The sequence below is a fragment of the Podarcis tiliguerta genome, assembly GCF_965153285.1.
Source record: "Podarcis tiliguerta genome assembly, chromosome: 17".
NCBI lineage: Eukaryota > Metazoa > Chordata > Lepidosauria > Squamata > Lacertidae > Podarcis > Podarcis tiliguerta.
The window spans coordinates 11,435,402-11,450,607 of record NC_139550.1 but is presented as its reverse complement, the minus strand read 5'-3'; the positions used below and the strand labels follow the sequence as shown (position 1 = coordinate 11,450,607).

At 42.3% G+C, this 15,206-nt stretch overlaps 1 protein-coding gene across 4 annotated transcripts in view; it reads right to left on the bottom strand.

Annotated features, from left to right (window-relative positions):
• Positions 1-15,206, bottom strand: part of LOC310667713 (uncharacterized protein) — a 28,678-nt gene that overhangs the window by 6,711 nt on the left and 6,761 nt on the right. For 2 of the 4 annotated variants that reach the window (XM_083420575.1, XM_083420577.1), the window contains 2 exons: positions 14,065-14,180; positions 6,217-6,322 (listed from right to left, as the gene is read on the bottom strand). In XM_083420575.1, the coding sequence (XP_083276701.1) occupies positions 6,217-6,322; positions 14,065-14,180 (222 nt within the window). Of the gene's footprint in view, positions 1-6,216; positions 6,341-14,064; positions 14,181-15,206 lie in introns of all 4 variants that reach the window. The other 2 variants (XM_083420574.1, XM_083420576.1) reach the window with 2 other exon arrangements.

Genomic DNA, 15,206 nt, shown 5'->3' with positions numbered 1-15,206 from the left:
AGGTTCTGAAGACCTTTCCACATCACACTATGGAATCTGAAGAAACCAAACAGCACTGCCACAGAAACTACCGTACTTCTCTCTTGCAAGTAACCAGTTTTGGCAGGAGTTGCCTATTCACCAAGAGGCCACTGTAGACACGGCTTTGGGAGCAGGACAAGGAGGTGCAGCAGTGGCAGTGGGTGAATAATTTCTTGGAGACTGGATCCACTGCCCATATGGATCCTGCTGCCCAAGGTGGTCACTTTACCTTGCCTCTTGGGTGGGCTGACCCTGGGTCTAGCCAGTGGCGTAGCGTGGGGGGTGCAGGGGGGGCTGGCCGCACCAGTCACAACATCTGGGGGGCGCGCGCTCGCACTCGCAGCTCTCTGCCCCTACCTGGCTCACTCACTCTCTCTCACTGCAGTGCTGGCTGTGCGAATCCGATCCGAGCCGCCGGGTCGCTGCCCACTGTGGAGGGGGGGGGGGTGCCAGGTGTGCGGTGCGGAGAGAGAGCGAGGGGCTATCTGGGGGAGGGATAGTGCAGCGGGGGGCACAAATTACATGCGTTGCCCCGGGTTAGGGGGCGCAAATTACTTGCCTTGCCCCGGGTGCTGACAACCCACGCTAAACCACTGGGTCTAGCCCATAGCCACTCTCTGCATCTCCTCCCTCCTCTGTGGTAGTGGCTTCAATCATGGATTTAATGGGTCTGAGGAAGCAAGGTAAACAATCTTCTCTCAAGTATATTTATCCAATACTGCACAGACAGAAGAAAGGAGATTTAGCCAAAAAGGGTTCAAGAAGAATTGACTTTGGCCTCAAGGCAAATACAAGCTTAGCATTCACAATATTGTTCTCTGGTGACAATATCAGAATGCCACTTTTATAAAGCTAAACTCCTGTGTACCAATGACACTTACAATCCGGAGCACCCTCTGCCCCACCAATTTTGTTAAGGAAAAAAGAAAAGCATGCACTTGGGAAATCAATAAATCTTTAGATGTGCGTCATTATCATTTTTATGAGTTCGATGAAATCACAGATGCTGTATCCTCTTCATTTGGGATAATTGCATTGTTTGCATGCATCACGGGAATTGGAGTGGAATGAGGGTAATTTATTGATTTGAACAAAAGGGCTTACCACTCATGTGGTAAAAACAAACAAAAAGATATTGGCTGGTTTAAAAGCCAGATGTGCCCCAAAATCCTGTCAATAACTGATGTTTCTAAGAACCATTGATTTGTTCTTAAGCAAAGCCAATCTGCAAAGGGGGTTCTCGCAAGTTTCCCATGTTGGAGCAAGTTAATTGAGCTAAGGGGCAGGATCTCAAAAGATACAAGAACTGTGTATGATTACTCTTGAGCTCAAACCTGACACTTTTTCTGTGGGCACGACCAGTGCTATTTTACTAGAAAAGGAGGTGCCAGAACTCACAACGAACACCTCCTTTATTCTCTTAGAATGGCAATAGCACCCACCTGAAAGGTGACAGAACTGAGTTCTGGCTGGAAAAAAAACACCCTAGGCATGGCATTGCTGATGTTGGCAAGGGCACAAGCTGATCTTTAAAGCCCTAAATGGCCTTGGTCCAGTATACTGTACCTGAAGGAGCGTCTCCAGCCCCATCATTCAGCCTGGGCACTGAGGTCCAGCACTGAGGGACTTCTGGCGGTTCCCTCACTGCGAGAAGTGAGGTTACAGAGAACCAGGCAGAGGGCCTTTTCGGTGGTGGCACCCACCCTGTGGAACACCCTCCCTTCAGATGTCAAGGGAATAAACAACTATCCAACTTTTAGAAGATATCTGAAGGCAGCCCTGTTTAGGGAAGTTTTTAATGTTTGAAGTTTTATTCTGTTTTTAATGTTCTGTTGAAAGCGGCCCAGAGTGGCTGGGGAAACAAAGGCCCTAGCATGATAGAAAGGCATTCATTTTTTTAAATTTTATTTTTAAATGGTTTGCAAGTAACTTTAACACACAATGGTGGATTCCAAACTAAGGAAACTGTACTTCATTCCCATTGAGATCATTGGGCCAAGTGAGCCATGATGTAAGTAAGCTCCATTGATTTCAATGGAAACTTAGAGAAATTATAATGCAGTGTGATCAGCTCTCTGTTTACTTGTGAGCATTCTATCCTTTCTATTAATTGCTTTATTCAGCTGCCGGAATCTTCCAGCGTTGCTAAAATGTTGCCATACTCCCAAGCTTCTCTTTTCTATTTCTCTCCCCCACAGCTCAGTTTTCTTCATTGAAAAACAGCCTTCAGCAGAGGATATCTAGATTACTGAAGTGTGAATCTTCTTGCAAGCCTGGCAGTAATCCAAAATTCCTATTAATTTGGAATATAAGAGTCAATTTCATGGTTTAAGTCTCATGATGCAAGCCCACATTTCAACGCTGGTCAGAGATACCAGGCTGTGTCGCAAATACTGCGGACTGATGCTCTGCCCTGCTCAGAAACGCTGGGCCTCGCCAACGAACCTTATCAGGGATTCTCAAATAGCCACCCTATAGAATCAAGCAATGCCTAACAGTGACTGATGAATCTATTTTTGATGCTATTATTCTGTGACCAGAGTTAGTACAGTCGGGCTGATGAATTTTTATTTGGACGTCAGCTGCTAGCTACACATCTGAATAATTCTTCAGCCTGCAGGAAAGATGCATTAGTATCTGTCATGGCCCTTGGGGGGCTCTGTAGCTATCTGTTTTTGTTGCTGTTTCATTGTCACAGATTTGCAAGAATCCAAGCAAGCTTCATCTTATTCCAAGAGAAAAGAAAACAATCACGGAATCTAGCATCCCAAAACTACAAAAGTGTTATTACTGAGGTGGATCCTCACTGCTCCTTGTGGTGATCACACAGGGTCCCCAGACGTTTGACGGTCTATTGATCCCTGTGCCACCACTGTGATTGCTTTCTTCGCTGCCACCAACCCGCTTTTCTCAGGTACACACGGAGTCTTAGACAGTTGTTAACATTAACAAGTTTATTTTATAGGCATGAACAAGTTTATGGTTTCAGTTAATTTTTCTTGGCAGTTTCTTCATCTTAGTTTATTTACTGACCTATACTCACAACTACTCTGTAAGGTAGGTTAGGTGGATCTGGTCTTCCAGCATCTAGTCCAACACACTAAGTAGTCATTGGACCACACTGGCTCTCAAATGAAGTTTGATGGATAGGCTTATAATGAAAGACATGATCCTTCAGATATCCCGGTTCTAAGCCACTTAGGGCTTTACATGTCATAACCTATAGAAATCACACAACTGAAGTTACTCTCAAGAAATTCATGTCCATATTTTTCAATCAAAGCTCCTGTCTCCCATGACTGTAGGCGAAATAATTTTAGAAAATGCTGTGAGATAAGAACTGGATTACAGTCTTTTGTTTCACAGAGAAGGCCAAGCCCCTAGAGCTATATCATTTCTGTAAAGCATTGGGTGTGTGCCTGGGGCTGGGGTTTTGAGAAGAAAGGAGCAGTTATTCCTGTTTGGTTGTTTTTAAACAAAATGATTTAATAGCAATAATAGTCGTTCCAGCAAAGGATTGTCCAGCAGCCAGCTGGAGGTAATAGCCCAAAACAAAGCAAAATTCCAGAATATCAGTTTCCCCCATCTGGCCATTAATCTGCAGGAAATGCACTGTGTGCTGTAATTGCTTTAATTAATCAAATGAACTCTGCACTTCAAAACTGGTATTCCTGGGTTTTTCAATTGAGACAGCTAATCCCATCAGGTATTTCAAAAGCAAAACCTTTCAGCACTTCTTCACTCCTTCCAAGCCTGGGTAATGAATCAATAATTTCATTTTGAATGCAGAGCAGCTGAACATGGGCAACAGATTTATACCTACAGCAATATGATGCCTGAGTATAATGTTATTCAACCTGTTTCTTGGATTTCCCAAGAAGGCTAATCCAATAGAATTTGTTATTAACCAACTACAGGAGGAGACCCTCCCTGTAGCTTGAAGAGGACCTCTGTAAAGTAGAACATGGGCAGCAGGGGAGAAGAGAGGATGATAATTTCATGAACCAAGATTACCATTTTAGGATCCAGCCCCATGCCAAGGAAAGAGAGTTGATGTATAAAATCATTCTGATAAAAGTCCTGATCTAAATCTACAGCAGAATGGACTAAAACAACCTAATGCAATACACATGAGAAAGTGAGTAAACCCTGAACTACAAGCCAGTAATGAATTAGTATGCAAAAAGCAAGTAAACTAGAAAATCCTGTGGCTTCGATCTCTACTCACTCATCTGGAAGGAAGTCCCATTGAAATAAATGGGACCTGTGTCTGAAAACCTGTAGATGCCATCAAAAAGCAAATGGCATTTTCCATTCCAAGAGACACAAGACACAACTTTTCATGAATACTAAACTACAGAGAAAATTGATAGTGATCCCTGGAGAACAAAATACTGGATAGAAGAATATCCCCCGACAACACAACAAAACTACCACACACGACTGCTTCTGTATAATCATCCCACACAAGCAAGCAAACCTCCCTGGACTTGACCGGAGTTCGGCTGATTTACAAACACAAAGCCTATATCTTACTCAGACTCTTAGTCTGCCAATAGGTTGCAGACTGCAGTACTGAAATAGCCATACATTCATTCTCATTTGCAGCACAGGGCATTTGCTGATTTGATGTCCCAGGCCATAAACTTGTCCACAAGGAGGCAGGAATTGGGCTACAACCAATATGGGTGCAACCACCTATACAAATCGTCATTGTTGAATAGATAGGTCTTTTTCCTTTGCTCTTTCTTCCAAGGCTCTGCCTTGCTGTGTATTCGATTCATTCATTTATTTATTTGTCATAATATAGTGCTTGCTTGGTCTATTCTGCGTGGTCTCTGATCTGGCTTTTTTTGTTTGGGCTAGAAGATAACCCTGTAGAAGATTCTTTAAGTACTTAGAACATAAGAAGAGACTACTGGATCAGGTCAATGGCCCATCAAGTCTAGCGTCCAGCTCTCACAGTAGCCAGCTAGATGTCTATAGGAAGCCAGTATGAAGGATCTGAGCACAACAGCAACTGAGACTTCCTGCTTCTTGTAGAGATGGACCATAGCCATCAAAGGTAGCAGCCTTTGATGGATGACATTTATTTGAGTTGTGATGGTGTCATGACTAAAGCCACAATTCTGGAAGATGCTTCAAGATGAATCTCTTGAAATGTTTAGATTTTTTTCAACCTTCTTTACTGGTGTTCTGATAACAGTAAGGACTTGTGAGATAACACACATCAGACAGAGGTTTATGCATTAATAGCATGTTCTACAACTACATTCCTAATGAATGCAGAGAACACAATAGGTGGCTTTTATTTTTTTTAAAACTAGTTTTGTGAGTGAAATAGCAGTCTTAATCATTTCCTCAGTTATTATTTCCTCAAGAACATTAACCCTTGATTGGGTATCATATAGATTCATCGTAATGACTGTTGGATAAATCTGTCAATTTAAGCTTCTCTCAGTTTCTTATTTTCCCTGTCTTGTTCAGTTCTCCATATTTCCACATTCAATTGTGATTTGTTTTTAAAACTCTTGAAAATTCACCAGCATTTTAGGGTGAATTTTTTTCCTTACGTACACAGGTTTGCGGTAGTTCTGCCTAATATACATTTTTTTGCAAAGTGCATAATGTAATGCATTTTGTGTTATTTTCATCTATTTCTGCATTTTTATGCAAAGTTTCCCCTGGTAAATGCATATTTGTGCACATTAGTTTGTGTACAAAATTCAGAGAGATGCAAAGTTCAAAGGATGGCTCCATTTTGGTTCATGCACTGTTTCAGAAAGTGTGAATATGGCAGTTTCCCCTTAAAATGTGAATTGAAATGGATTTCTCCTCCCTCCTTAGATATGACATGAATGGATTTCTCAGTAGCCTAACCTTATTATATGTTTAACAGCGGTAAGAAGGAAAGGAAAAAGTCTAAAGGCATATCTGCTTCTTAAGTATATTCCAGCTGTTATCTTACCCAGCTAGGGACAGTATCTTAACATTTGTTGTGACAGCAAATAAGAGCTCAAGATCAGATGCCAGCATACTCTACAAGGATAATACTGTGCCGTGCGAGGCCTCTGTCGAATGTGTCAGCAGATAGTGTCTACTGCAAGATTTAACACTGAAACTAACGGAATGTTGTGCTTAAGAGCAATTGAATAAACAGAGAGGACTAATATAAATCTTGGAATTATGTCTTACCTTTTACTTTGGTCTCCAAGCTGCTTTTAGATAGCCAGGACAAAGCATTACAGTAAGTCTGGAATGTTAACTGGTCACCATCCGTGACAGGAATTTGCTTTAACAACTGAAACAAACAAACAAACTTATTCAAAACCAAGGAGATAAATGATTTCTCTATCTTAAATACAGTGGTACCTCGGGTTCCATACACTTCAGGTTCCATTCGCTTCAGGTTACAGACTCGGCTAACCCAGAAATATTACCTCGGGTTAAGAACTTTGCTTCAGGATGAGAACAGAAATCGTGCTCCGGCGGCGCGGCAGCAGCCGGAGGCCCCATTAGCTAAAGTGGTGCTTCAGGTTCAGAATAGTTTCAGGTTAAGAACGGACCTCCGGAACGAATTAAGTACTTAACCCGAGGTACCACTGTATTTTTCTCCCTAAATTTCCATGCAGGGCCAGCCATAACATTAGGCACAGTGAGGCAATCGCCTCAAAGGACAGGTGTTTATGGGGCGGCAGCAGCAGCCATCCAACCACTCTTCCTGAGCCCCCTATTTGTTCTCCTCTGTCAGAAGATACAGCTGTGTGTGCCGCATAGACTGTCTACCTTCCTGAACCCCCAAATATTAGCAAAAGTCTCTTAGTACTGAGCGATCCATTGTGTATTGATGACATTGTTTTCCATGCAGAGCAAGACGCTCAGCGCAATGCAAATATCTGCACTCTCCGTTGGCTACATGCTCAGGATTGATGAACCCAGTTTTTGCTATAGTACACATATAACTAACAATTAAGCTCCTTATTTTGGAGATTTATAGTGTCATCACTGTGTAAGCCTGAGAATGAAAACAGTATCTGCCAATTTCTTCTGTGTGAAGTGATTGGCAGCAGCTTTGACTGTTGCACCAATTATGCTTTGCACATATCTATTTTAAGAGTACAGCACATGCATTCCCCTTGCCACAGGAGGGAGCACTAGAATCAAATTTTAAGCAAGCGACATTTCCTGCCTCTTTGCTTCCTTTCATTAAATAGGTTAACCAAATATATTAAAAAACACCAGGCAGTCAACTGTAACTGACTTCAAAACATAATTATTTATATTACTTGCCCATTAGCAGCTCTTTGTTCTCTTAAAGACTCATCATGTTTCAGAATATAAAAATATGGTTACTTATACGTCTTAATTTTTCATCCCACCTTTCTTCTAAGGATTCCAAAAATTGTAGAATAATGCAGGAATCTTGCATTATTTTCTTGCCCCCCCCATATTTAATCTTCACAACAACCCTCCAAGGTTGGTTAAGCTGAGAGGATGAAAACCAAAACAAAAGTGTTGTTTCTACAGCAGCAGGCACATAGGGACAGGGGAGAATCACTGCTTTCTCATATAAAATATTGATTTTATAGATTGGTTGCTATGCGCATTTCTAACACTCTCTTCCTTGGGGGGTCACTGCTGAAAAATATTTATAGTATATCATCTGGATGATGTGCTGTAACTATTCTTCAGAAATTGTCCCTGAGAGAGAACTCGAGTTTAAAGTCTCCAATATATAGAATAAATATTCCTTATCATTAATCAGCGACTTTCCTGTTTCTTTTGTTCCACTTTCAACCGCCAACTGCAAATCTTCGCATTCTTAATCTGTGGAATGAAGGCAAAAACTTTTATGCCTTCGGCCACATGTGTTTTGCCCTGGCTGCCAGTATAGTAGGCTTACAGTTCCAAGTTTTTAACAATGCGTAACGATTACTGGAGGTTCTTCTCATACTTGCAAGACCTTTTGCATCGCACACATTCCTGCAACTGGGTTCTGTGAACAGCTAGTTCTGTGAGTAGCGAGCAAATTTCTAAGGAATGTTCAGGGATAAAGGCTGACTTACTGTACCTTTCAGAGGGCCTGGAATCTCCATGGAAACACCACTACACAAGGACCAGACTGGCAAAGGAAGAGAAACCATTGCTGGAAGAAACTCCAGAAGGCAGTGAGGTTGATGAGTCTTAATGGCTGTGATCAGCAACCAGCAAGACTTTTTCACATTTTTATTATTCTTTTAAGGAGGGGGAATACTGTCCTTGACCACCTTGTCTGTCAAGTAAGCTAATCCCCCACTTCAGTCCCTGAAATTCTTAGAAAATTCTCCTGCTCAGTCACAGTTTGGAGATGGGTTTTCTTTCCATTTCGCTATTAGTTTGACCAAAAATATCAGGCTGGCTGGAATAAAAAAATGTACTATTTTCATACTTTCATTGCAATTAGGTTCTCCCAAAAGACATTCTATCTGTTGCAGAAATTCCACTTGTGAAGTGCAAGCATATTGTTTATTGCCTCATAAATAAACCTTTGTCTATATAGAGATATATGTTTATTTTCATAGAACATTGTCTATTTTACAGTGTGTTTTTTTAAATAAAAATAATAATATTGTAACCCACCCTGGAACCTTATGGTGAAGGGTGGGTAAGAAATCTAATAAATATCATATTTTTCTTGACTTCCATTGCAAATGTTCTCCTGTGGGGCATCCAGGGCCAAGCAAGGGTTTCCCCCCTCCTTGGACAAATCCCTGTTTAAAATCCCCAAGGAAACTTTCTTTAAAAAGCAGGAAGTGGAAGTGTTATCAAAGCATTTAGTCCAATAGATGCAAGCATTCAAGCTGTATGATCTCATTCAAAACATAAAAGAAAACGAGACTTTTTTTATTTAAAAAAACCTAAACTCCACCCTTTTGGAGTCGAATGGAGGACGTATGAGTACCACATGCCTGCCTGGATAACACTTTAATAGAGTCTAAGAGTCTCTAGGAGGTGGACAACAATTCTCTATCTTTTTCAAGGACGTGATCAGAGAACAAAAAGCAGAACTAGGTCTGTGACCACAGAATTCCAAGTAGAAGCTTGAATCTGAATTCCCCTGGAATGAAGAATCCAGCCCTGAAACAACGAAAGCCTTTGGGAAAAGGTGACCGCCCACCTCTTATGGCAGGAGCCATAAGTCCGTAGAGATGGCGAGAAGGGAAGCTAGTGCAAAGCGAAAAAGGGAAGCTTATTCAAAGATAAGGATTCCATTCTCCCTATTACACACATTTGGTTTGAATGAAATACGGTAAAATGTTGAGCCATTAGTTAAGTCTGGAAGGCTTACATCTTCCTAAGGTTGTCCAGGTGACAACAGAACACAAACGAGAAGAAGGATGCACACAATTTCCTGGCTCCCAAACTGGCTGTTGAGCTCTATAGTAGCCATGACAAGCAGGCCGGGATCATAACATATACCCTTTCTAATCTAATGCTATTTGAAGGAGGTAAAGAGGTAAGTCTCACCTCATGTCATTGTAGTTCATGTGTGGCTTGGCTTATTCTCTGTTGCAATGCAAGCAACTGTTCACTATCACAAAGTGAAATTCACAATTTCTGCATGACAGAAATAAGAATGGTCCTTTCCCTAGTAAACAAACTCTCTGTGTACAGATTTTTGGACTTACACAGCAGACGGAATCCTGTTGAAACCCCTTGAGGCTGGAACATCTTATAAATATACAATTGATCTAACAACATTGAAATGCTGTTGCTCTTCTGCATGACCTTGATTTGCAGCAGGTTTATGGAATTATGAACCTGTGGAAAAGTTCAACTATGTTATTTCCGATATCTTTGTTTTCAATTGCAGGGTGGATCTGTAGGCTGATTGGCTCTGGAGCTTTTCTGTATCTCGAGAAAGGAACAACTTCTTGGCTTCACAGACAGCAAAGCAATTATAAATTCCTCAGACTCTAATTAAAAACCAGATAGGTTTCCAAAACACTATTAAAGACACACTAGGGGAATAAGGATTTCAATTTATTGTCATGAATATCAAGCTCGTTTCTTTATTAGCTGCAAAGCAGTGAAGAGTAAATGTTCCATAGGCAAAGCATTCTGTTTAACAATGGTAAAAAAAATGTACCTCAACAAGAAAATGGTGTTTTGCAATTTGTGCCTTCTTTCCACTGAAATATATCTACAGTAAATGAATCTGCACTAATGAGAAATATTTCCCATTAGGAGACACTATAATCTGCAAGCAAGTGACAGGCATGTCGCATCTTGTGTAGGTTTATCTTTTTCGCTGTATGTTTTCAAAATCTGTGCATATTAATTTTGATTTATGAGCCGAGTTCTTCCACTGGATACCTCCTTAAAATTGTTCATTCCATTTGACTGGTAACTGTCTAGTTCATTAATGCCCCTCTCCTCCCAAGATAAATGCTGTAGGTCAGACCCGTCCAGCTCCCAAGAGAATGTGATCTACTCCCAGTATAAAAAAACTGGCAGTGATCTACCCATTGTCGTTGAGAATCGACCAGAGTTGTTCAGCTTTTCTTGGGGAGAGCAGAGTTATTAAACTTTTGGGGGGAAATCAGAGTTGTTGACCTTGGGGAGAGCAGGGTTGTTGACCTTTTTTTCGGGAGGACGATATATTTTTAAGGGGGAATAACATACACCGCTCACCTCATTCGCAAAACACCAACAAACAACATTGACTGGTTGAACATCGCTGCTGTAGGTTATGCATGTGCAACTGTCAAATCTTTCCCCCTGAGGAGACACAGATGCCCACCATGCCAACTTATGGAAGTGGGTGGGGAACAGAAGGAACAGCAGCTATGGCAATGGGGAACGCTCTTAAGTTTGCTTGGATCCTAAATCACATACTCTTGCCTTACTGTGCATGAGCTAGAGACCCCACCTTATCATGCCACATTTTCTTGTTCCTTCAGCAACTCCTGCCTCACCTACAGATAGTAAGTGAACAGCATCCACCTTGAAATATTCAAGATAATCGCCCCATTTATCTGGTTGCATCCAAAAATGAAACTGAGATGAGTCAAGACCCTCTCATGGTTCTGAGGCTCTGCTCCGCACTTTAAAGCTCACATCAGATTTATTCATTATTTTAAAATATTTGCGATCCAGACTTATACTAAGAGCTAATAAGGATAAACATCCACTGTCTATTACTTAATGATCTGAGGACCTCACTGCCTTTACTCTTCTGACATCTGGATGGATTATATAATTTTATATGTTTTAATTTAAGATGGATGTGCTGGTGGTTATTTCATGTGAGTTGAAGTTTTTGTTGTCATTTTTCCTTTTCCCTTCTTTATTTTTTAATAGCAAATTTAACAAACGAATAAAAATATCTCTTATAGTGCTCACCTTGGGTGGAAACCTCTGGTAAACCAGTAGATTCTACAAACAAATCACTGATGTTAAGGTAAAATTGTTGGGCTGTTTCTAAAAGAATTGTAATTTAAATATGTGCTTTTATAATCAGACAACACATTTGCAATGGATCAGCTAAGTCAGCTTTCAAAAGCAGTTCCTAGTCCTTTAACAATGGACAAAGATTATTTTGTGTGTATGTGTCATAATATTCCAGTCCAGATATTTTAAAGGGACGCTGATAAAATGATGTTCCCTTTGAGGCTCTCATGTCTTAAGTACAATTAAGACGTTATGCAATAACAGGCTATTCTGCAGTTGTCTCATTTTAACAAGGGGAGAGATTTTATTGTTTATAGTCAATTATTAATAGCAGTAGAACTATCCAGAGTAGGTCAACTGGCAATCTCTGCCTCTGATTATTATTTCATCTGGCTGCAAACATTCATGCTTGGTTTTTAACTCTCTTAATAAAAATATGTTCCCTGTTCTGGCTAAAGTGACCCAGTGCCTCTTCTTTCTTAAGGCTATTGTCTACTGGGGAGCGAAGCCAGCACGGTGATGCCCCTTGGGTTTAAAACACACTGCTTTAAACTAGGTTGTTTTTTCTAGACTGCAGCTTCTCTGCAGCCAATAGACCTTTAGTGGAGCCGAGTGAATGGTCAGAGAACATTGTAAAGCATGTTTCAGGGCTATGGCGTCATTGAAGCTGAGCAGCTGTGGACCTAATCAGTGCCTGGATAGGAGACCACTGGGAGTCCCACATAAGTTGCAAAGAGCAGGGGGGCAAAAAAACAAAAACAAATCCATGATGAGCTCCCCCAACCCCGCTAACTGTTTATTTGAGCTTATTCGTTCTTCTAACATCATTACAATGTCCATGTCCTGGCTTTGCTTCAGTATCTGCTGAAGCCAGTGCTGCTGGTGCCAGAGGCAGGAAAACATAGACTGCAACATTTTACAGATCGGAAGCTTGCCTTGTACGGAACGAGACATGGCTCATCTAGCTCAGCAGCTCTCCAGGGTTCCCAGGAAAATGCTCAGATGTAACCAGGGACCTACTGCGCCACTGAGCTATAACCCTTACCTAATGGCTATTTCTGCTAGAACCTTCCAAGGAAGGGCAGTATTCGAGTACAAAAGAGCAGGTAAAACTGTGAACCCCTAGGGGTAATTGTTTGTAGAAGTGGCTTGGATAAAATAAGCTGAATCCAGAAAGTGAAGAAGTTGGCAAACTTTATAAGCGGGTAGGCTGAACAAAACTCTAGCAGTAAGATTGCTATAAATAAGAACGTACAGAGTCGTCTGGTTAGCAGTCAGACAGAAGCCTAATCTGCTCTGCTAAAAATAAATGAATGTATTACTGCAACTAGACATCCTGGACATTCTTTTATACTCAAGAAACTCAGGCTGAAGGAAGCTTCTTTGGCTCCCCCCAGGAGCTCTTAATTAGCTGTCAATTAGCTCAACCACCATGAGTGACTCTTGCGATTGCACCAACTAGCGGCTTTAACACTCTAAGAAGAAATGAACTCTTAGCTTACATTTTGATCCCTTCGCATTGCCATTCCAAGATAATAATACTATAATCAAGCAAAATACTAAGTTAGATCCATTCATTTCAATAAGTCTACTCTGAGTAAAACCTAACTGAATATCACCCAATGTTTTCTTCTTCCACCCCCCCTTTATTAAAAACAGCTTTTCCGTTTCATTTTCTACCATTATACCCTGCCCTTAAATACAAAACTTTCCCAGGAAGGCTGACAAAATAATAAACATATATATAAACCATTCAAGACAAATCAATGCACAACAACAACAAGTGAAACAGTAGGATAAAAACAATAACCTGCCATCAGTTGAACAAATCATTACAAAGCCACTTCTAGGCATTGGTAGGGGTATTGTTATGTAGATGAGAGGGGGGGGGGAGGAAGCGCCATCACCTCCCCCAGTTCGAAGGGTAGTCCGGTAAAGGATTCCGAGGGGCGTGGCCCTGTCCGAAGCCTATGGAGGTGAGGGCCCAAGGCACGCCCCCGAGCGGTGACCCCGGGGGAAGTCCTAGTTGATGTGCATCGCAGGACTCCCCCTGCTGGTGTTAACCCTTCCCGGTCTTCAAGCAATCAGGCTGAAGCCAGTTAGACGATAGGACCAATGCCTAAGCCAATACCGCTCATTACCTGTAATCAATAAAGTTGTGGCCTATTTTTGCCCATTAACCTAAAATACTGTGTTGTGTGATTTATTTCTGATGGGGGGAGGTGGGAATTCACCACGCAAGGGAAATGCTAGGGAAAATAAGATGGTTTTTGCCTGGTACTGAAAGGGCATGGAGGCTGCCAAGCATGTCTCCCCTGGGAGAGCATTCTAGAAGAGGGACACCCACAACTGAAAAGCGAATGCAAGAAAAAAGATTTGCAGTTGCTACTCAGTTAAGCCTGGAGCCAAAAACCTGAGCAGCCAACTGAAGCCAATGTTGTTCTGAAAGTATGCATGTATAGCCGTGACGTAAGTTTTCTGGGCACTATCAAGTGTGTGAGATTCCTAATGATTGTCTGGGCGACTTTCCTTTCTCCCCTTGCTTATTGCTGGGCAGGCCCTATCTAAGAGAAAGAGCAGAAAAGTTCACCCAGCAGCTGCTGGTTGTACCTTCTGGGCAAAAGGACTGTTGGTTTGCAGGAGGCGCATTCGAGGCACGTTCCCCTTCTGGTCTGGCTGAAACATAAGGAACCTACTCCAGCATCTTTGAACCTCTGGCACTGGCACTGTTCAGAAAAAGAAGGCAAACAAAATATTGACCGTTTTTAAGAGTACGTCCCAGAAATTTATTTATTTTTAATTACATGTTAGGGGTAACATTGTGTGGATATGCCAAATATGTGTTATACAGGTATGCTGGTAGCTCAGGTATCTGTGATTGGCTGCAGCACCCTATTGAATGTAAAATAACCAGATTTACTACTATGTATGGGACGCGGGTGGCCCTGCGGGTAAAAGCCTCAGCGCCTAGGGCTTGCTGATCGAAAGGTCGGCGGTTCGAATCCCCGCGGCGGGGTGCGCTCCCCTTGCTTGGTCTCAGCGCCTGCCAACCTAGCAGTTCGAAAGCACGTCAAAGTGCAAGTAGATAAATAGGGACCGCTTACTGGCGGGAAGGTAAACGGCGTTTCCGTGTGCTGCGCTGGCTCGCCAGATGCAGCTTTGTCACGCTGGCCACGTGACCCGAAGGTGTCTCCGGACAGCGCTGGCCCCCGGCCTCTTAAGTGAGATGGGCACACAACCCTAGAGTCTGTCAAGACTGACCCATACGGGCAGGGGTACCTTTACCTTTACTTTACCTATGGGAGGTGAAGGTAAAGGGACCCCTAACCATTAAGTCCAGTCACGGACGACTCTGGAGTTGCAGCGCTCATCTCACTTTACTGGCCGAGGGAGCCAGTGTTTATCTGCAGACAGCTTCTGGGTCACGTGGCCAGCATGACTAAGCCGCTTCTGGCAAACCAGAGCAGCAGATGGAAAAGCCACTCCCGCTGGAGTGGTACCTATTTATCTACTTGCACTTTGACGTGCTTTCGAACTGCTAGGTTGGCAGGAGCAGGGACCGAGCAACGGGAGCTCACTCCGTTGCAGGGATTCGAACCGCAGACCTTCTGATCGGCAAGCCCTAGGCCACATCGCCACCCGTGTCCCTGTATGGGAGGGGGATGTCCTCAAATCTCAAAAACCTAAGCTTACCATATTTGCACTAAAAGCAGGGAGAGGAGTCTCTGGGTCTTTCTGACCTTTGAGGCTCT